Below are 24,404 nucleotides of genomic sequence, written 5' to 3' on the forward strand. Positions count from 1 at the left end.
ATAACATCCCATCCCAGGTTGATAACATCCCATCCCAGGTTGAAAACATCCCATCCCAGGTTGATAACTTCCCATCCCATCCCAGGTTGATAACATCTCATCCCAGGTTGATAACATCCCATGCCAGGTTGATAACATCCCATCCCAGGTTGATAACATCCCATCCCAGGTTGATAACATCACATCTCATCCCAGGTTGATAACATCCCATCCCAGGTTGATAACATCTCATCCCAGGTTGATAACATCCCATCCCAGGTTGATAACATCCCATCCCAGGTTGATAACATCCCATCTCATCCCAGGTTGATAACATCCCATCCCATCCCAGGTTGAAAACATCCCATCTCATCCCAAAAACATCCCATCTCATCCCAGGTTGATAACATCCCATCCCATCCCAGGTTGATAACATCCCATCCCAGGTTGATAACATCACATCCCATCCCAGCTTGATAACAACCCATCCCAGGTTGATAACATCCCATCCCAGGTTGATAACATCTCATCCCAGGTTGATAACATCCCATCCCAGGTTGAAAACATCCCATCTCATCCCAGGTTGATAACATCCCATCTCATCCCAGGTTGATAACATCCCATCCCAGGTTGATAACATTCCATCCCAGCTTGATAACCTCCCATCCCATCCCAGGTTGATAACATCCCATCTCATCCCAGGTTGATAACATCCCATCCCAGTTTGATAACATTCCATCCCAGGTTGATAACATCCCATCCCATCCCAGGGCGATAACATCCCATCCCATCCCATCCCAGGTTGATAACATCCCATCCCAGGTTGATAACATCTCATCCCAGGTTGATAACATCTCATCCCAGGTTGATAACATCACATCTCATCCCAGGATGATAACATCCCATCTCATCCCAGGTTGATAACATCCCATCTCATCCCAGGTTGATAACATCCCTTCCCATCCCAGGTTGAAAATATCCCATCCCAGGTTTTAAATATCCCATCTCATCCCAGGTTGATAACATCTCATCCCAGGTTGATAACATCCCATCCCAGGTTGAAAATATCCCATCTCATCCCAGGTTGATAACATCCCATCTCATCCCAGGTTGATAACATCCCATCTCATCCCAGGTTGATAACATCCCATCTCATCCCAGGTTGATAACATCCCATCTCATCCCAGGTTGATAACATCACATCCCAGGTTGATAACATCCCATCCCAGGTTGATAACATCCCATCTCATCCCAGGTAATAACATCCCATCCCAGGTTGATAACATCCCATCCCAGGTTGAACATCCCATCCCAGGTTGATAACATCCCATCCCAGGTTGATAACATCCCATCCCAGGTTGATAACATCCCATCTCATCCCAGGTTGATAACATCCCATCCCAGGTTGAAAACATCCCATCTCATCCCAGGTTGATAACATCCCATCTCATCCCAGGTTGATAACATCCCATCCCAGGTTGATAACATCCCATCCCAGGTTGATAACATCCCATCTCATCCCAGGTTGATAACATCTCATCCCAGGTTGATAACATCACATCCGATCCCAGGTTGATAACATCCCATCCCAGGTTGATAACATCCCATCCCAGGTTGATAACATCCCATCCCAGGTTGATAACATCCCATCCCAGGTTGATAACATCCCATCCCAGGTTGATAACATCTCATCCCAGGTTGATAACATCCCATCCCAGGTTGATAACATCCCATCCCAGGTTGATAACATCCCATCCCAGGTTGATAACATTCCATCCCAGGTTGATAACATTCCATCCCAGGTTGATAACATCCCATCTCATCCCAGGTTGATAACATCCCATCCCAGGTTGATAACATCCCATCCCATCCCAGGTTGATAACATCCCATCCCAGGTTGATAACATCCCATCCCAGGTTGATAACATCCCATCCCAGGTTGATAACATTCCATCCCAGGTTGATAACATCTCATCCCAGGTTGATAACATCCCATCTCATCCCAGGTTGATAACATCACATCCCAGGTTGATAACATCCCATCCCAGGTTGATAACATCCCATCTCATCCCAGGTAATAACATCCCATCCCAGGTTGATAACATCCCATCCCAGGTTGAACATCCCATCCCAGGTTGATAACATCCCATCCCAGGTTGATAACATCCCATCTCATCCCAGGTTGATAACATCCCATCCCAGGTTGAAAACATCCCATCTCATCCCAGGTTGATAACATCCCATCTCATCCCAGGTTGATAACATCCCATCCCAGGTTGATAACATCCCATCCCAGGTTGATAACATCCCATCTCATCCCAGGTTGATAACATCTCATCCCAGGTTGATAACATCACATCCCATCCCAGGTTGATAACATCCCATCCCAGGTTGATAACATCCCATCCCAGGTTGATAACATCCCATCCCAGGTTGATAACATCCCATCCCAGGTTGATAACATCCCATCCCAGGTTGATAACATCTCATCCCAGGTTGATAACATCCATCCCAGGTTGATAACATCCCATCCCAGGTTGATAACATCCCATCCCAGGTTGATAACATTCCATCCCAGGTTGATAACATTCCATCCCAGGTTGATAACATCCCATCTCATCCCAGGTTGATAACATCCCATCCCAGGTTGATAACATCCCATCCCATCCCAGGTTGATAACATCCCATCCCAGGTTGATAACATCCCATCCCAGGTTGATAACATCCCATCCCAGGTTGATAACATTCCATCCCAGGTTGATAACATCTCATCCCAGGTTGATAACATCCCATCACAGGTTGATAACATCCCATCCCAGGTTGATAACATCCCATCCCAGGTTGAAAACATCCCATCCCAGGTTGATAACTTCCCATCCCATCCCAGGTTGATAACATCACATCCCAGGTTGATAACATCCCATCCCAGGTTGATAACATCCCATCCCAGGTTGATAACATCTCATCCCAGGTTGATAACATCCCATCCCAGGTTGATAACATCCCATCCCAGGTTGATAACATCCCATCCCAGGTTGATAACATTCCATCCCAGGTTGATAACATTCCATCCCAGGTTGATAACATCCCATCTCATCCCAGGTTGATAACATCCAAACCCAGGTTGATAACATCCCATCCCATCCCAGGTTGATAACATCCCATCCCAGGTTGATAACATCCCATCCCAGGTTGATAACATCCCATCCCAGGTTGATAACATTCCATCCCAGGTTGATAACATCTCATCCCAGGTTGATAACATCCCATCTCATCCCAGGTTGATAACATCACATCCCAGGTTGATAACATCCCATCCCAGGTTGATAACATCCCATCTCATCCCAGGTAATAACATCCCATCCCAGGTTGATAACATCCCATCCCAGGTTGAACATCCCATCCCAGGTTGATAACATCCCATCCCAGGTTGATAACATCCCATCTCATCCCAGGTTGATAACATCCCATCCCAGGTTGAAAACATCCCATCTCATCCCAGGTTGATAACATCCCATCTCATCCCAGGTTGATAACATCCCATCCCAGGTTGATAACATCCCATCCCAGGTTGATAACATCCCATCTCATCCCAGGTTGATAACATCTCATCCCAGGTTGATAACATCACATCCCATCCCAGGTTGATAACATCCCATCCCAGGTTGATAACATCCCATCCCAGGTTGATAACATCCCATCCCAGGTTGATAACATCCATCCCAGGTTGATAACATCCCATCCCAGGTTGATAACATCTCATCCCAGGTTGATAACATCCATCCCAGGTTGATAACATCCCATCCCAGGTTGATAACATCCCATCCCAGGTTGATAACATTCCATCCCAGGTTGATAACATCCCATCCCAGGTTGATAACATCCCATCTCATCCCAGGTTGATAACATCCCATCCCAGGTTGATAACATCCCATCCATCCCAGGTTGATAACATCCCATCCCAGGTTGATAACATCCCATCCCAGGTTGATAACATCCCATCCCAGGTTGATAACCCATCCCAGGTTGATAACATCTCATCCCAGGTTGATAACATCCCATCTCATCCCAGGTTGATAACATCACATCCCAGGTTGATAACATCCCATCCCAGGTTGATAACATCCCATCTCATCCCAGGTAATAACATCCCATCCCAGGTTGATAACATCCCATCCCAGGTTGAACATCCCATCCCAGGTTGATAACATCCCATCCCAGGTTGATAACATCCCATCTCATCCCAGGTTGATAACATCCCATCCCAGGTTGAAAACATCCCATCTCATTCCAGGTTGATAACATCCCATCTCATCCCAGGTTGATAACATCCCATCCCAGGTTGATAACATCCCATCCCAGGTTGATAACATCCCATCTCATCCCAGGTTGATAACATCTCATCCCAGGTTGATAACATCACATCCCATCCCAGGTTGATAACATCCCATCCCAGGTTGATAACATCCCATCCCAGGTTGATAACATCCCATCCCAGGTTGATAACATCCCATCCCAGGTTGATAACATCCCATCCCAGGTTGATAACATCTCATCCCAGGTTGATAACATCCCATCCCAGGTTGATAACATCCCATAACAAGGTTGATAACATCCCATCCCAGGTTGATAACATCCCATCCCAGGTTGATAACATCCCATCCCAGGTTGATAACATTCCATCCCAGGTTGATAACATTCCATCCCAGGTTGATAACATCCCATCTCATCCCAGGTTGATAACATCCCATCCCAGGTTGATAACATCCCATCCCATCCCAGGTTGATAACATCCCATCCCAGGTTGATAACATCCCATCCCAGGTTGATAACATCCCATCCCAGGTTGATAACATTCCATCCCAGGTTGATAACATCTCATCCCAGGTTGATAACATCCCATCTCATCCCAGGTTGATAACATCACATCCCAGGTTGATAACATCCCATCCCAGGTTGATAACATCCCATCTCATCCCAGGTAATAACATCCCATCCCAGGTTGATAACATCCCATCCCAGGTTGAACATCCCATCCCAGGTTGATAACATCCCATCCCAGGTTGATAACATCCCATCTCATCCCAGGTTGATAACATCCCATCCCAGGTTGAAAACATCCCATCTCATCCCAGGTTGATAACATCCCATCTCATCCCAGGTTGATAACATCCCATCCCAGGTTGATAACATCCCATCCCAGGTTGATAACATTCCATCCCAGGTTGATAACATTCCATCCCAGGTTGATAACATCCCATCTCATCCCAGGTTGATAACATCCCATCCCAGGTTGATAACATCCCATCCCAGGTTGATAACATCCCATCCCAGGTTGATAACATCCCATCCCAGGTTGATAACATTCCATCCCAGGTTGATAACATCTCATCCCAGGTTGATAACATCCCATCACAGGTTGATAACATCCCATCCCAGGTTGATAACATCCCATCCCAGGTTGAAAACATCCCATCCCAGGTTGATAACTTCCCATCCCATCCCAGGTTGATATCATCCCATGCCAGGTTGATATCATCCCATGCCAGGTTGATAACATCCCATCCCAGGTTGATAACATCCCATCCCAGGTTGATAACATCACATCTCATCCCAGGTTGATAACATCCCATCCCAGGTTGATAACATCTCATCCCAGGTTGATAACATCCCATCCCAGGTTGATAACATCCCATCCCAGGTTGATAACATCCCATCCCAGGTTGATAACATCCCATCTCATCCCAGGTTGATAACATCCCATCCCATCTCAGGTTGATAACATCTCATCCCAGGTTGATAACATCTCATCCCAGGTTGATAACATCTCATCCCAGGTTGATAACATCCCATCCCAGGTTGATAACATCCCATCCCAGGTTGATAACATCCCATCTCATCCCAGGTTGATAACATCCCATCCCATCCCAGGTTGAAAACATCCCATCTCATCCCAAAAACATCCCATCTCATCCCAGGTTGATAACATCCCATCCCATCCCAGGTTGATAACATCCCATCCCAGGTTGATAACATCACATCCCATCCCAGGTTGATAACAACCCATCCCAGGTTGATAACATCCCATCCCAGGTTGATAACATCTCATCCCAGGTTGATAACATCCCATCCCAGGTTGAAAACATCCCATCTCATCCCAGGTTGATAACATCCCATCTCATCCCAGGTTGATAACATCCCATCCCAGGTTGATAACATTCCATCCCAGCTTGATAACCTCCATCCCATCCCAGGTTGATAACATCCCATCTCATCCCAGGTTGATAACATCCCATCCCAGTTTGATAACATTCCATCCCAGGTTGATAACATCCCATCCCATCCCAGGGCGATAACATCCCATCCCATCCCAGGTTGATAACATCCCATCCCAGGTTGATAACATCTCATCCCAGGTTGATAACATCTCATCCCAGGTTGATAACATCACATCTCATCCCAGGATGATAACATCCCATCTCATCCCAGGTTGATAACATCCCATCTCATCCCAGGTTGATAACATCCCATCCCATCCCAGGTTGAATATATCCCATCCCAGGTTGAAAATATCCCATCTCATCCCAGGTTGATAACATCTCATCCCAGGTTGATAACATCCCATCCCAGGTTGAAAATATCCCATCTCATCCCAGGTTGATAACATCCCATCTCATCCCAGGTTGATAACATCCCATCTCATCCCAGGTTGATAACATCCCATCTCATCCCAGGTTGATAACATCCCATCTCATCCCAGGTTGATAACATCACATCCCAGGTTGATAACATCCCATCCCAGGTTGATAACATCCCATCTCATCCCAGGTAATAACATCCCATCCCAGGTTGATAACATCCCATCCCAGGTTGAACATCCCATCCCAGGTTGATAACATCCCATCCCAGGTTGATAACATCCCATCTCATCCCAGGTTGATAACATCCCATCCCAGGTTGATAACATCCCATCTCATCCCAGGTTGATAACATCCCATCTCATCCCAGGTTGATAACATCCCATCCCATCCCAGGTTGATAATATCCCATCTCATCCCAGGTTGATAACATCTCATCCCAGGTTGATAACATCCCATCCCAGGTTGATAACATCCCATCTCATCCCAGGTAATAACATCCCATCCCAGGTTGATAACATCCCATCCCAGGTTGAACATCCCATCCCAGGTTGATAACATCCCATCCCAGGTTGATAACATCCCATCTCATCCCAGGTTGATAACATCCCATCCCAGGTTGAAAACATCCCATCTCATCCCAGGTTGATAACATCCCATCTCATCCCAGGTTGATAACATCCCATCCCAGGTTGATAACATCCCATCCCAGGTTGATAACATCCCATCTCATCCCAGGTTGATAACATCTCATCCCAGGTTGATAACATCACATCCCATCCCAGGTTGATAACATCCCATCCCAGGTTGATAACATCCCATCCCAGGTTGATAACATCCCATCCCAGGTTGATAACATCCCATCCCAGGTTGATAACATCCCATCCCAGGTTGATAACATCTCATCCCAGGTTGATAACATCCCATCCCAGGTTGATAACATCCCATCCCAGGTTGATAACATCCCATCCCAGGTTGATAACATTCCATCCCAGGTTGATAACATTCCATCCCAGGTTGATAACATTCCATCCCATGTTGATAACATCTCATCCCAGGTTGATAACATCCCATCACAGGTTGATAACATCCCATCCCAGGTTGATAACATCCCATCCCAGGTTGAAAACATCCCATCCCAGGTTGATAACTTCCCATCCCATCCCAGGTTGATATCATCCCATGCCAGGTTGATATCATCCCATGCCAGGTTGATAACATCCCATCCCAGGTTGATAACATCCCATCCCAGGTTGATAACATCACATCTCATCCCAGGTTGATAACATCCCATCCCAGGTTGATAACATCTCATCCCAGGTTGATAACATCCCATCCCAGGTTGATAACATCCCATCCCAGGTTGATAACATCCCATCCCAGGTTGATAACAACCCATCCCAGGTTGATAACATCCCATCCCAGGTTGATAACATCTCATCCCAGGTTGATAACATCCCATCCCAGGTTGAAAACATCCCATCTCATCCCAGGTTGATAACATCCCATCTCATCCCAGGTTGATAACATCCCATCCCAGGTTGATAACATTCCATCCCAGCTTGATAACCTCCCATCCCATCCCAGGTTGATAACATCCCATCTCATCCCAGGTTGATAACATCCCATCCCAGTTTGATAACATTCCATCCCAGGTTGATAACATCCCATCCCATCCCAGGGCGATAACATCCCATCCCATCCCAGGTTGATAACATCCCATCCCAGGTTGATAACATCTCATCCCAGGTTGATAACATCTCATCCCAGGTTGATAACATCACATCTCATCCCAGGATGATAACATCCCATCTCATCCCAGGTTGATAACATCCCATCTCATCCCAGGTTGATAACATCCCATCCCATCCCAGGTTGAAAATATCCCATCCCAGGTTGAAAATATCCCATCTCATCCCAGGTTGATAACATCTCATCCCAGGTTGATAACATCCCATCCCAGGTTGAAAATATCCCATCTCATCCCAGGTTGATAACATCCCATCTCATCCCAGGTTGATAACATCCCATCTCATCCCAGGTTGATAACATCCCATCTCATCCCAGGTTGATAACATCCCATCCCATCTCATCCCAGGTTGATAACATCACATCCCAGGTTGATAACATCCCATCCCAGGTTGATAACATCCCATCTCATCCCAGGTAATAACATCCCATCCCAGGTTGATAACATCCCATCCCAGGTTGAACATCCCATCCCAGGTTGATAACATCCCATCCCAGGTTGATAACATCCCATCTCATCCCAGGTTGATAACATCCCATCCCAGGTTGATAACATCCCATCTCATCCCAGGTTGATAACATCCCATCTCATCCCAGGTTGATAACATCCCATCCCATCCCAGGTTGATAATATCCCATCTCATCCCAGGTTGATAACATCTCATCCCAGGTTGATAACATCCCATCCCAGGTTGAAAATATCCCATCTCATCCCAGGTTGATAACATCCCATCTCATCCCAGGTTGATAACATCCCATCTCATCCCAGGTTGATAACATCCCATCCCAGGTTGATAACATCCCATCCCATCCCAGGTTGATAACATCCCATCCCAGGTTGATAACATCCCATCCCAGGTTGATAACATCCCATCCCAGGTTGATAACATTCCATCCCAGGTTGATAACATCTCATCCCAGGTTGATAACATCCCATCTCATCCCAGGTTGATAACATCACATCCCAGGTTGATAACATCCCATCCCAGGTTGATAACATCCCATCTCATCCCAGGTAATAACATCCCATCCCAGGTTGATAACATCCCATCCCAGGTTGAACATCCCATCCCAGGTTGATAACATCCCATCCCAGGTTGATAACATCCCATCTCATCCCAGGTTGATAACATCCCATCCCAGGTTGAAAACATCCCATCTCATCCCAGGTTGATAACATCCCATCTCATCCCAGGTTGATAACATCCCATCCCAGGTTGATAACATCCCATCCCAGGTTGATAACATCCCATCTCATCCCAGGTTGATAACATCTCATCCCAGGTTGATAACATCACATCCCATCCCAGGTTGATAACATCCCATCCCAGGTTGATAACATCCCATCCCAGGTTGATAACATCCCATCCCAGGTTGATAACATCCCATCCCAGGTTGATAACATCCCATCCCAGGTTGATAACATCTCATCCCAGGTTGATAACATCCCATCCCAGGTTGATAACATCCCATCCCAGGTTGATAACATCCCATCCCAGGTTGATAACATTCCATCCCAGGTTGATAACATTCCATCCCAGGTTGATAACATTCCATCCCAGGTTGATAACATCTCATCCCAGGTTGATAACATCCCATCACAGGTTGATAACATCCCATCCCAGGTTGATAACATCCCATCCCAGGTTGAAAACATCCCATCCCAGGTTGATAACTTCCCATCCCATCCCAGGTTGATATCATCCCATGCCAGGTTGATATCATCCCATGCCAGGTTGATAACATCCCATCCCAGGTTGATAACATCCCATCCCAGGTTGATAACATCACATCTCATCCCAGGTTGATAACATCCCATCCCAGGTTGATAACATCTCATCCCAGGTTGATAACATCCCATCCCAGGTTGATAACATCCCATCCCAGGTTGATAACATCCCATCCCAGGTTGATAACATCCCATCTCATCCCAGGTTGATAACATCCCATCCCATCTCAGGTTGATAACATCTCATCCCAGGTTGATAACATCTCATCCCAGGTTGATAACATCTCATCCCAGGTTGATAACATCCCATCCCAGGTTGATAACATCCCATCCCAGGTTGATAACATCCCATCTCATCCCAGGTTGATAACATCCCATCCCATCCCAGGTTGAAAACATCCCATCTCATCCCAAAAACATCCCATCTCATCCCAGGTTGATAACATCCCATCCCATCCCAGGTTGATAACATCCCATCCCAGGTTGATAACATCACATCCCATCCCAGGTTGATAACAACCCTTCCCAGGTTGATAACATCCCATCCCAGGTTGATAACATCTCATCCCAGGTTGATAACATCCCATCCCAGGTTGAAAACATCCCATCTCATCCCAGGTTGATAACATCCCATCTCATCCCAGGTTGATAACATCCCATCCCAGGTTGATAACATTCCATCCCAGCTTGATAACCTCCCATCCCATCCCAGGTTGATAACATCCCATCTCATCCCAGGTTGATAACATCCCATCCCAGTTTGATAACATTCCATCCCAGGTTGATAACATCCCATCCCATCCCAGGGCGATAACATCCCATCCCATCCCAGGTTGATAACATCCCATCCCAGGTTGATAACATCTCATCCCAGGTTGATAACATCTCATCCCAGGTTGATAACATCACATCTCATCCCAGGATGATAACATCCCATCTCATCCCAGGTTGATAACATCCCATCTCATCCCAGGTTGATAACATCCCATCCCATCCCAGGTTGAAAATATCCCATCCCAGGTTGAAAATATCCCATCTCATCCCAGGTTGATAACATCTCATCCCAGGTTGATAACATCCCATCCCAGGTTGAAAATATCCCATCTCATCCCAGGTTGATAACATCCCATCTCATCCCAGGTTGATAACATCCCATCTCATCCCAGGTTGATAACATCCCATCTCATCCCAGGTTGATAACATCCCATCTCATCCCAGGTTGATAACATCACATCCCAGGTTGATAACATCCCATCCCAGGTTGATAACATCCCATCTCATCCCAGGTAATAACATCCCATCCCAGGTTGATAACATCCCATCCCAGGTTGAACATCCCATCCCAGGTTGATAACATCCCATCCCAGGTTGATAACATCCCATCTCATCCCAGGTTGATAACATCCCATCCCAGGTTGATAACATCCCATCTCATCCCAGGTTGATAACATCCCATCTCATCCCAGGTTGATAACATCCCATCCCATCCCAGGTTGATAATATCCCATCTCATCCCAGGTTGATAACATCTCATCCCAGGTTGATAACATCCCATCCCAGGTTGAAAATATCCCATCTCATCCCAGGTTGATAACATCCCATCTCATCCCAGGTTGATAACATCCCATCTCATCCCAGGTTGATAACATCCCATCTCATCCCAGGTTGATAACATCCCATCTCATCCCAGGTTGATAACATCCCATCCCAGGTTGATAACATCCCATCTCATCCCAGGTAATAACATCCCATCCCAGGTTGATAACATCCCATCCCAGGTTGAACATCCCATCCCAGGTTGATAACATCCCATCCCAGGTTGATAACATCCCATCTCATCCCAGGTTGATAACATCTCATCCCAGGTTGATAACATCCCATCTCATCCCAGGTTGATAACATCCCATCCCATCCCAGGTTGATAACATCCCATCTCATCCCAGGTTGATAACATCCCATCCCATCCCAGGTTGATAACATCCCATCTCATCCCAGGTTGATAACATCCCATCCCATCCCAGGTTGATAACATCCCATCTCATCCCAGGTTGATAACATCCCATCTCATCCCAGGTTGATAACATCCCATCCCAGGTTGATAACATCCCATCCCAGGTTGATAACATCCCATCTCATCCCAGGTTGATAACATCCCATCCCAGGTTGAAAACATCTCATCCCAGGTTGAAAACATCTCATCCTAGGTTGATAACATCTCATCCCAGGTTGATAACATCCCATCTCATCCCAGGGCGATAACATCCCATCCCAGGTTGATAACATCTCATCCCAGGTTGATAACATCCCATCCCAGGTTGATAACATCCCATTCCATCCCAGGTTGATAACATCCCATCTCATCCCAGGTTGATAACATCCCATCCCATCTCAGGTTGATAACATCTCATCCCAGGTTGATAACATCTCATCCCAGGTTGATAACATCTCATCCCAGGTTGATAACATCCCATCCCAGGTTGATAACATCCCATCCCAGGTTGATAACATCCCATCTCATCCCAGGTTGATAACATCCCATCCCATCCCAGGTTGATAACATCCCATCCCATCCCAGGTTGATAACATCCCATCCCAGGTTGATAACATCCCATCCCAGGTTGATAACATCTCATCCCAGGTTGATAACATCCCATCCCAGGTTGAAAACATCCCATCTCATCCCAGGTTGATAACATCCCATCTCATCCCAGGTTGATAACATCCCATCCCAGGTTGATAACATTCCATCCCAGGTTGGTAACATCCCATCCCATCCCAGGTTGATAACATCCCATCTCATCCCAGGTTGATAACATCCCATCCCAGTTTGATAACATTCCATCCCAGGTTGATAACATCCCATCCCATCCCAGGGCGATAACATCCCATCCCATCCCAGGTTGATAACATCCCATCCCAGGTTGATAACATCTCATCCCAGGTTGATAACATCTCATCCCAGGTTGATAACATCACATCTCATCCCAGGATGATAACATCCCATCTCATCCCAGGTTGATAACATCCCATCTCATCCCAGGTTGATAACATCCCATCCCATCCCCCGGTTGAAAATATCCCATCCCAGGTTGAAAATATCCCATCTCATCCCAGGTTGATAACATCTCATCCCAGGTTGATAACATCCCATCCCAGGTTGAAAATATCCCATCTCATCCCAGGTTGATAACATCCCATCTCATCCCAGGTTGATAACATCCCATCTCATCCCAGGTTGATAACATCCCATCTCATCCCAGGTTGATAACATCCCATCTCATCCCAGGTTGATAACATCACATCCCAGGTTGATAACATCCCATCCCAGGTTGATAACATCCCATCTCATCCCAGGTAATAACATCCCATCCCAGGTTGATAACATCCCATCCCAGGTTGAACATCCCATCCCAGGTTGATAACATCCCATCTCATCCCAGGTTGATAACATCCCATCCCAGGTTGATAACATCTCATCCCAGGTTGATAACATCCCATCTCATCCCAGGTTGATAACATCCCATCCCATCCCAGGTTGATAACATCCCATCTCATCCCAGGTTGATAACATCCCATCCCATTCCAGGTTGATAACATCCCATCCCATCCCAGGTTGATAACATCCCATCTCATCCCAGGTTGATAACATCCCATCTCATCCCAGGTTGATAACATCCCATCCCAGGTTGATAACATCCCATCCCAGGTTGATAACATCCCATCCCAGGTTGATAACATCCCATCCCAGGTTGATAACATCCCATCCCAGTTTGAAAACATCTCATCCCAGGTTGAAAACATCTCATCCTAGGTTGATAACATCTCATCCCAGGTTGATAACATCCCATCTCATCCCAGGGCGATAACATCCCATCCCAGGTTGATAACATCTCATCCCAGGTTGATAACATCCCATCCCAGGTTGATAACATCCCATTCCATCCCAGGTTGATAACATCCCATCTCATCCCAGGTTGATAACATCCCATCCCAGGTTGATAACATCCCATCCCAGGTTGATAACATCCCATCTCATCCCAGGTTGATAACATCCCATCCCATCCCAGGTTGGAAACATCCCATCTCATCCCAAAAACATCCCATCTCATCCCAGGTTGATAACATCCCATCCCATCCCAGGTTGATAACATCCCATCCCAGGTTGATAACATCCCATCCCATCCCAGGTTGATAACATCCCATCCCAGGTTGATAACATCCCATCCCAGGTTGATAACATCTCATCCCAGGTTGATAACCTCCCATCCCAGGTTGAAAACATCCCATCTCATCCCAGGTTGATAACATCCCATCTCATCCCAGGTTGATAACATCCCATCCCAGGTTGATAACATTCCATCCCAGGTTGATAACATCCCATCCCAGGTTGATAACATCCCATCTCATCCCAGGTTGATAACATCCCATCCCAGTTTGATAACATTCCATCCCAGGTTGATAACATCCCATCCCATCCCAGGTTGATAACATCCCATCCCAGGTTGGTAACATCTCATCCCAGGTTGATGACATCCCATCCCAGGTTGATAACATCCCATCCCAGGTTGATGACATCCCATCCCAGGTTGATAACATCTCATCCCAGGTTGATAACATCCCATCCCAGGTTGATAACATCCCATCTCATCCCAGGTTGTATACATCCCATCCCAGGTTGATAACATCCCATCCCAGGTTGATAACATCCCATCCCAGGTTGATAACATCCCATTCCAGGTTGATAACATCCCATCCCATCCCAGGTTGATAACATCCCATCTCATCCCAGGTTGATAACATCCCATCTCATCCCAGGTTGATAACATCCCATCCCAGGTTGATAACATTCCATCCCAGGTTGATAACATCCCATCCCAGGTTGATAACATCTCATCCCAGGTTGATAACATCCCATCCCAGGTTGATAACATCCCATCCCGTCCCAGGTTGATAACATAGGAATAGAATGAGATGAGAGGATTTGTTTTGTATTGAACCAGGAATGCATGGAGCACCATGAAACCAGGTGCAGAGGAGGAGGCCAACTTCATGCCAGAGAGGACGCTGGGTAACAAGCCGAAGGTGGTCAGGGACGAGGAGGTGAACGGGGAGTACGGCCTGGTCATCAACGGACACAGTCTGGTGAGACACTACAGTCCTATTTACTGTAAATCAGTCTGGTGAGCCACTACAGTCCTATTTACTGTAGTCTGGTGAGACACTACTGTCCTATTTACTGTAGTCTGGTGAGACACTACAGTCCTATTTACTGTAGTCTGGTGAGACACTACAGTCCTATTTACTGTAGTCTGGTGAGACACTACAGTCCTATTTACTGTAGTCTGGTGAGACACTACTGTGACGACCCTCCCACTCTGTCTGCCGTATTCTCTCTGTTATTTCCTTATTAGGATGCTGGTGGGCGGAGTTGGGAGGGTCGTCAGCTACATGGGAAACACCTGGGCCCGGTGTCTCCCAGGATAAATACACCACTTCCCCATTCATGGAGGAGACTCTCTCCATGCAGACACCCTCTGTAGATTGTGTTGTGGTTCTTGGTGGCCGTTTGTTTGTTTGTTTGTTTGCTTTGGCACCTTTCATCACCCTGCATTATCACATTCATGCATGCAAAACACTCACTTACACTACTGATTACTGATTACACACACCATTGTCTATTATACTTAGTTGCTTTAGGTAAGAAATACATATTTTGCTACTCATTATCTCCACGTTGTCTCCCTTTGTTACGGGCTTTGAGCCGGTTCGTGACACTACAGTCCTATTTACTGTAGTCTGGTGAGACACTACAGTCCTATTTACTGTAGTCTGGTGAGACACTACAGTCCTATTTACTGTAGTCTGGTGAGACACTACAGTCCTATTTACTGTAGTCTGGTGAGACACTACAGTCCTATTTACTGTAGTCTGGTGAGACACTACAGTCCTATTTACTGTAAATCAGTCTGGTGAGACACTACAGTCCTATTTACTGTAAATCAGTCTGGTGAGACACTACAGTCCTATTTACTGTAGTCTGGTGAGACACTACAGTCCTATTTACTGTAATCTGGTGAGACACTACAGTCCTATTTACTGTAGTCTGGTGAGACACTACAGTCCTATTTACTGTAAATCAGTCTGGTGAGACAATACAGTCCTATTTACTGTAAATCAGTCTGGTGAGACACTACAGTCCTATTTACTGTAAATCAGTCTGGTGAGACACTACAGTCCTATTTACTGTAAATCAGTCTGGTGAGACACTACAGTCCTATTTACTGTAGTCTGGTGAGACATTACAGTCCTAATTACTGTAGTCTGGTGAGACACTACAGTCCTAATTACTGTAGTCTGGTGAGACACTACAGTCCTATTTACTGTAAATCAGTCTGGTGAGACACTACAGTCCTATTTACTGTAGTCTGGAGAGACACTACAGTCCTATTTACTGTAGTCTGGTGAGACACTACAGTCCTATTTACTGTAGTCTGGTGAGACACTACAGTCCTATTTACTGTAGTCTGGTGAGACACTACAGTCCTATTTACTGTAGTCTGGTGAGACACTACAGTCCTATTTACTGTAAATCAGTCTGGTGAGACACTACAGTCCTATTTACTGTAGTCTGGTGAGACACTACAGTCCTATTTACTGTAAATCAGTCTGGTGAGACAATACAGTCCTATTTACTGTAAATCAGTCTGCTGAGACACTACAGTCCTATTTACTGTAGTCTGGTGAGACACTACAGTCCTATTTACTGTAAATCAGTCTGGTGAGACACTACAGTCCTATTTACTGTAAATCAGTCTGGTGAGACACTAGAGTCCTATTTACTGTAAATCAGTCTGGTGAGACACTACAGTCCTATTTACTGTAAATCAGTCTGGTGAGACACTACAGTCCTATTTACTGTAGTCTGGTGAGACACTACAGTCCTATTTACTGTAAATCAGTCTGGTGAGACACTACAGTCCTATTTACTGTAAATCAGTCTGGTGAGACACTACAGTCCTATTTACTGTAAATCAGTCTGGTGAGACACTACAGTCCTATTTACTGTAAATCAGTCTGGTGAGACACTACAGTCCTATTTACTGTAGTCTGGTGAGACACTACAGTCCTATTTACTGTAAATCAGTCTGGTGAGACAATACAGTCCTATTTACTGTAAATCAGTCTGGTGAGACACTACAGTCCTATTTACTGTAAATCAGTCTGGTGAGACACTACAGTCCTATTTACTGTAAATCAGTCTGGTGAGACACTACAGTCCTATTTACTGTAGTCTGGTGAGACATTACAGTCCTAATTACTGTAGTCTGGTGAGACACTACAGTCCTAATTACTGTAGTCTGGTGAGACACTACAGTCCTATTTACTGTAAATCAGTCTGGTGAGACACTACAGTCCTATTTACTGTAAATCAGTCTGGTGAGACACTACAGTCCTATTTACTGTAAATCAGTCTGGTGAGACACTACAGTCCTATTTACTGTAAATCTTGCACTGACATGAGCCCTGATTCCTTATCGTGTCAAATATCTGATTGTGCCCATATTTTAGACAGATAAGACACATGTTAAAAGGATTAGATACATTTTACCATTAGATTCTACTCTACCCTCTCTCCCCCTCCCCCATCCATATCTGATCTGTTACCATTAGATTCTACTCTACCCTCTCTCCCCCATCAGGCCTATGCCCTAGAGCGTAGCATGGAGCTGTTGTTTCTGCGTACAGCCTGTCTATGTAAGACAGTGATCTGCTGTAGAGTGACCCCACTACAGAAAGCCCAGGTGGTTGAGCTGGTCAAGAAATACAAACAGGCTGTCACTCTGGCCATAGGAGACGGGGCCAACGACGTCAGCATGATTAAAGGTAACTTACAATATACTGTCCAAAATGGCACCCTAATCACCTAAATAGTGCACTGCTTTTTTTTATTTTACCTTTATTAAACTAGGCAAGTCAGTTAGGAACAAATTCTTATTTTCAATGACGGCCTAGGAACAGTGTGTTAACTGCCTGGTCAGGGGCAGAACGACAGATTTGTACCTTGTCAGCTCGGGGGTTTGAACTTGCAACCTTTCGGTTACTAGTCCAACGCTCTAACCACTAGAATACCCTGCCGCCCCAGGGCCCGTATAGGAGCACCCTTTGACTGCAGATCTAGGATCAGATAACTACACCAGTCAAATAGTGTTAGGGGAAAACCGACTCTGTGTGATAATACGGCGAAGAGAAAAGTTGTGAACTTGAGCTTAACCCTCTGAGCCCAATGGTCCCTGAACAATATGCTTACCTTCTCTCTCCTCCTCTACCCCCCCTCCCCTCTCTCCCTTCCCCCTCTTTCTTCCCCTCTCTTTCCCTCTCCTCCTCTCTCCCTCCTCTACACCCCCTCCCCTCTCTCCCTTCCCCCTCTTTCTTCCCCTCTCTTTCCCTCTCCTCCTCTCTCTCTCTCTCCAGCTGCTCATATAGGTGTAGGTATAAGCGGTCAGGAGGGGATGCAGGCGGTCCTCTCTTCAGACTACTCCTTTGCTCAGTTCCGCTTCCTAGAGGTAAGAGGGCCACTGACACACCAGTGACGTTTTTAAATCATAATGCAAAACCCACATTTTTAAACTTCGGACTTTTATCAGTGGTTTAACGGTCTAATAGTCTGTTGTTGTTTGTACAATTTAAAATAAGGTTGTTGGGTTGTTTTTTTTTTTCATGGAATTGACAGCGCCTCCTCCTGATCCACGGTCGCTGGTCCTACCTGAGGATGTGTAAGTTCCTGCGCTACTTCTTCTACAAGAACTTCACCTTTACCTTCGTCCACTTCTGGTACGCCTTCTTCTGCGGATTCTCAGCACAGGTACGACAGAAAAAAAGAGGGGAGAGAGAGAGGGGAGGGAGAGAGAGAGGGGAGAGAAGAGGGGAGAGAGAGAAAGCGGGGGAGAAGAGGGGAGAGAGATATTTCTTCAACTTTGGTCAACCCAACGTTGAATTCTAAAGCAACTGGTATACTCCTCTACTTCTATTTCTTTAAAGCCCCGTGCAGTCATTACATTTCTAAATCATCGTTGTATGTCTAATAAATCACTGTGTGTGTTTATTTCATGAAAATAACTCCAAATATATGTTTAATCATTTATTTCCCTGAGCCTCCTTTTGCCATTGAACTGCTGTCTGGTCATGTGGGCGTGTTGACACAAATGCTTATTTATTTACATACACTGCCCTGATTGGCAGATAGAATCATCTTGACTCTACAGAGCCTACCCCGCTTACCCCGTCAAAGTAGGAGGATACATATGCAAATAAAAGATGACTGGTCATTGGTCAGAATAATCCCATCAGATTGTGACAACAACAACAAAAAAGCTATATAAAAAAAGGCACTGTGTATCGCAGTGTTGCGGCGTCACTAAAGCCTGGGGTTCGATCCCAGGCTGAGTAATTACCGGCCGTGACTAGGAGTCCCATAGGGCGGAGCACATGGGAGTCCCAGTCATCAGCGTCATCCGGATTAGATGAGGGTTTGGCTGAGGGGGGGCTTTACTTGGCTGATCAAACTCTAGCGACTCCTTGTGGCGGGCCGGACACCTGCAAGCTGATGTTGATCGTCAGTTGAACAGTGTCTCCTCCAACACATTGGCGTGGCTAGCTTCCAGGTTAAGCGAGTGGGTGTTAACCTTTCTAGCGCTTGACAACATTCCGCTGAAAAGGCAGCGTGCGAAATTCAAAAATGGGAAATATGTAACTTTCACACATTAACAAGTTCAATACAGCAAATGAAAGATAAACATATTGTTAATCTACCCATCGTGTCCGATTTCAAAAATGCTTTACAGCGAAAGCACAACATATTATGTTAGGTCATAGCCAAGACGAACAAACACACAGCCATTTTTCCAGCCAAAGATAGGAGTCACAAAAAGCAGAAATATAGATCTAATTAATCACTAACCTTTGATGATCTTCATCAGATGACAATCATAGGACATCATGGTACACAATGCATGTATGTTTTGTTCGATAATGTGCATATTTATATCCAAAAATCTCAGCTCACATTGGCGAGTTACGTGCAGTAACTGGTGATTTTGCAGAAATACTAATAATAAACATTGACAAAAGATACTAGTGTTATTCACAGAATTAAAGATAGACATCTCCTTAATGCAACCGCTGTGTCAAATTTTTTTTAAACTTTACAGAAAAAGCATCATCTGAGAACGGCACTCAGAACCCAAAACAGCCAGAGGAATATCCGCCATTTTGGAATCAACAAAGTTAGAAACAACACCATGAATATTCACTTACCCTTGATGATCTTCATCAGAAGGCACTCCCAGGAATCCCAGCTGGACAATAAATGACTAATTTGTTCCATAAAGTTCCATCATTTATGTCCAAATAGCCACTTGTTGTTAGCGTGTTCAGCCCAGTAATCCATCTTCATGAGGGGCGAGCATTTCATCCAGACAAAAACTCGAAAGGTTCCATAACAGTCCTTTAGAAACATGTCAAACGATGTATGGAATCAATCGTTAGGATGTTTTTAACATAAAACATCAATAAGGTTCCAACCAAAGAATTCCTTTGTCTTCAGAAAGGTACTGGAACGAGAGGTAACTCTGTCGGGAGCGCGTGTCATGAGACCGAGGCACTATGCCAGACCACTGACTCAAACAGGTCTCATGAGCCCCTCCTTTATAATCCTCATTCAAATTTCAAAAGACGGTTGACATCTAGTGGAAGCCGTAGGAAGTGCAACCTCATCAATATCTCAATGTGTATTCGGTAGGCCAAGCTTTGAAAAACTACAAACCTCAGATGTCCCACTTCCTGGTTGGATTTTTCTCAGGTTTTTGCCTGCTATATGAGTTCTGCTATACTCACAGACATCATTCAAACAATTTTAGAAACTTCAGAGTGTTTTCTATCCAATACTAATAATATGCATTTATTAGCATCTGGGACTGAGTAGGAGGCAGTTCACTCTGGGCACGCCATTCATCCAAAAGTGAAAATGCTGCCCCCTATCCCAAAAAGATTAAAAAGTGCATTTTGGTGGGTCATGTTTCGGAGGACGCATGAATCGACCTTCTCCTCTCCCGAGCCCGTTGGGAAGATGCAGCGATGAGACAAGATCAAAATCACAAAATTGTGGAGAAAAAAAAATCAAATAAATAAACTCTTACACTAAAAGGACATTATTATCATTTATACCATTTCAGAGTGTTATTTTGACCTCGTAGTGTGGAAATCAATTATTCTTCTTTATTTTTTTTACAGAAAATCACATTTTGACTGCACTACCCCTTTAAAACAACTGTTCAGTATTTTCAGATGTATAAGGTTATTTGTCTCTGATGATCTGATTGTGTTTCTGCCAGACCGTGTATGATGAGTGGTTCATCACGTTGTATAACCTAGTCTACACAGCACTTCCTGTACTGGGTATGAGTCTGTTTGACCAGGTAAAACATGTGTGATGTCAATGTGTTTGTGTGAGTGCAGGAATTAACATGTTCGTGTGCGTGTGCAGGAATTAATGTGTTTATATGCGTGTGCATTTCTTGTTTCTCCCACACATTTAGATTTGTGTAATTGAGAATATTTTTTTCTACCTCGCTGTCTCCCCCTGGTGTCCAGGATGTGAATGACATGTGGAGTTTCCAGCACCCCCAGCTGTACGTTCCAGGCCAGCTGAATCAGTACTTCAGTAAGACAGCCTTCTTTAAGTGTGCCCTCCACAGTGTCTACAGCTCTGTAGTGCTGTTCTTCATCCCCTACGCTGCCATGTACAACACGGTCCGAGACGACGGGCGAGACATTGCTGACTACCAGTCCTTCGCCCTGCTGGCACAGACCTGTCTGGTCATCACTGTCTGTATACAGGTACAGTACAATATATTACATTACAGTACAATACATCGCAGTACATTACAGTACAATACATTACAGTAAAAAAAACATTACATTACAACACATTACAATGCATTACATTACAGTACAATGTATTACAGTACAGTACAATGTATTATATTACAGTACAATGTATTACAGTACTGTACAATGCATTACATTACAGTACAATGCATTACAGTACAGTAATTACAGTATATTACAATGCATTACAGTACAGTACATTACAGTAAAAAAAACATTGCATTACAATTAAATTCATTACATTGCAACACATTACAATACATTACAGTACAGTACAATGCATTACAGTACAATGTATTACAGTACTGTACAATGTATTACTGTACAATGTATTACTGTACAATGTATTACAGTACAATGCATTAGAGTACAGTACAATGTATTACAGTACAGTACAATGTATTACAGTACAATGTATTATATTACAGTACAATGTATTACTGTACAATGTATTACAGTACAGTACAATGTATTACTGTACAATGTATTACAGTACAATGCATTAGAGTACAGTACAATGTATTACTGTACAATGTATTACAGTACAGTACAATGTATTACTGTACAAGGCATTACAGTACAGTACAATGCATTACAGTACAATGTATTACTGTACAATGTATTACAGTACAATGTATTACTGTACAATGTATTACAGTACAATGTATTACTGTACAGTACAATGTATTACTGTACAATGTATTACTGTACAATGTATTACTGTACAGTACAATGTATTACTGTACAATGTATTACTGTACAGTACAATGTATTACAGTACAATGCAGTACAGTTCAGTAATTACAGTACAGTACAATGTATTACTGTACAATGTATTACTGTACAGTACAATGTATTACTGTACAATGTATTACTGTACAGTACAATGCATTACAGTACAATGCAGTACAGTTCAGTAATTACAGTATAGTACAATGTATTACAGTACAATCCATTACAGTAAAGACCGTACAATACATTGGGACCACAGTCAAGTACTGGGAAAAATGTAATCAATGTAAAATGGACCCAGATAAAAAAAAAAATCTTATTTCTTAACTTAACTCTAATTTCTAAAAATAGTCATTTTGGCTGACTGAAACCCATTTTTAACCTTTATTCATCTAGGTAAGTCAGTTAAGAACAAATTCTTGTTTCACCTGCCCTGATTGAAAACGGTTAGGCCATTGACATATCCGTGTGCCTGTCTGTCATTGGTTGTCAGTCTGTGTCCGTCTTTGTTCATCAGATGTATAACCCCCCCCCCCACTTCCTGTAGCTGTGTCCGTCTTTGTTCATTAGATGTATACCCCCCCCCCCTCTCCCTGTAGCTGTGTCCGTCTTTGTTCATCAGAAGTATAACCCCCCCCCCTGTAGCTGTGTCTGTCTTTGTTCATCAGAAGTATAACCCCCCTCTCCCTGTAGCTGTGTCCGTCTTTGTTCATCAGAAGTTTAACCCCCCTCTCCCTGTAGCTGTGTCTGGACATGTCTTACTGGACAGCGGTGAACCACTTATTTGTGTGGGGGAGTCTGGCCATGTACTTCACTGTCACCTTCACCATGTACAGCAACGGAACGTACCTCATCTTCCCTGCATCCTTCCCCTTCATCGGTGAACAGCGCCCTCACTACACACCACTACACTACACACCACTACACTAGACAACACTACACTACACACCACTACACTAGACAACACTACACTACACACCACTACACTACACAACACTACACTACACACCACTACACTACACTACACACCACTACACTACACACCACTACACTACACACCACTACACTACACAACACTACACTACACACCACTACACTACACAACACTACACTACACACCACTACACTACACAACACTACACTACACACCACTACACTACACAACACTACACTACACTACACTACACTACACACCACTACAATACACACCACTACACTACACTACACTACACTACACACCACTACACTACACAACACTACACTACACACCACTACACTACACACCACTACACTACACAACACTACACTACACACCACTACACTACACAACACTACACACCACTACACTACACTACACTACACACCACTACACTACACAACACTAGACAACACACCACTACACTACACAACACTACACTACACACCACTACACTATACACCACGACACTACACACCACTACTCTACACACCACTACACTACACACCACAACACAAAACACACCACAACACTACACTACACAACACACCACTACACTACACAACGCTACACTACACAACACTACACTACACACCACTACACTACACACCACTACACTACACACCACAACACACCACAAAACTACACTACACAC

The 24,404-nt window shown here is 44.6% G+C and overlaps 1 protein-coding gene across 1 annotated transcript in view; it reads left to right on the forward strand.

Annotated features, from left to right (window-relative positions):
- Window positions 1–24,404, forward strand: part of LOC115124456 (probable phospholipid-transporting ATPase IM) — a 131,863-nt gene that overhangs the window by 99,154 nt on the left and 8,305 nt on the right. The window contains exons 21-27 of the mRNA XM_065011370.1: window positions 15,096–15,237; window positions 17,796–17,979; window positions 18,568–18,659; window positions 18,827–18,958; window positions 21,486–21,569; window positions 21,745–21,990; window positions 23,515–23,653. Of these exons, the coding sequence (XP_064867442.1) occupies window positions 15,096–15,237; window positions 17,796–17,979; window positions 18,568–18,659; window positions 18,827–18,958; window positions 21,486–21,569; window positions 21,745–21,990; window positions 23,515–23,653 (1,019 nt within the window). The remainder of the gene's footprint in view (window positions 1–15,095; window positions 15,238–17,795; window positions 17,980–18,567; window positions 18,660–18,826; window positions 18,959–21,485; window positions 21,570–21,744; window positions 21,991–23,514; window positions 23,654–24,404) is intronic.

This window comes from Oncorhynchus nerka, linkage group LG27 (assembly GCF_034236695.1).
Source record: "Oncorhynchus nerka isolate Pitt River linkage group LG27, Oner_Uvic_2.0, whole genome shotgun sequence".
Lineage (NCBI taxonomy): Eukaryota > Metazoa > Chordata > Actinopteri > Salmoniformes > Salmonidae > Oncorhynchus > Oncorhynchus nerka.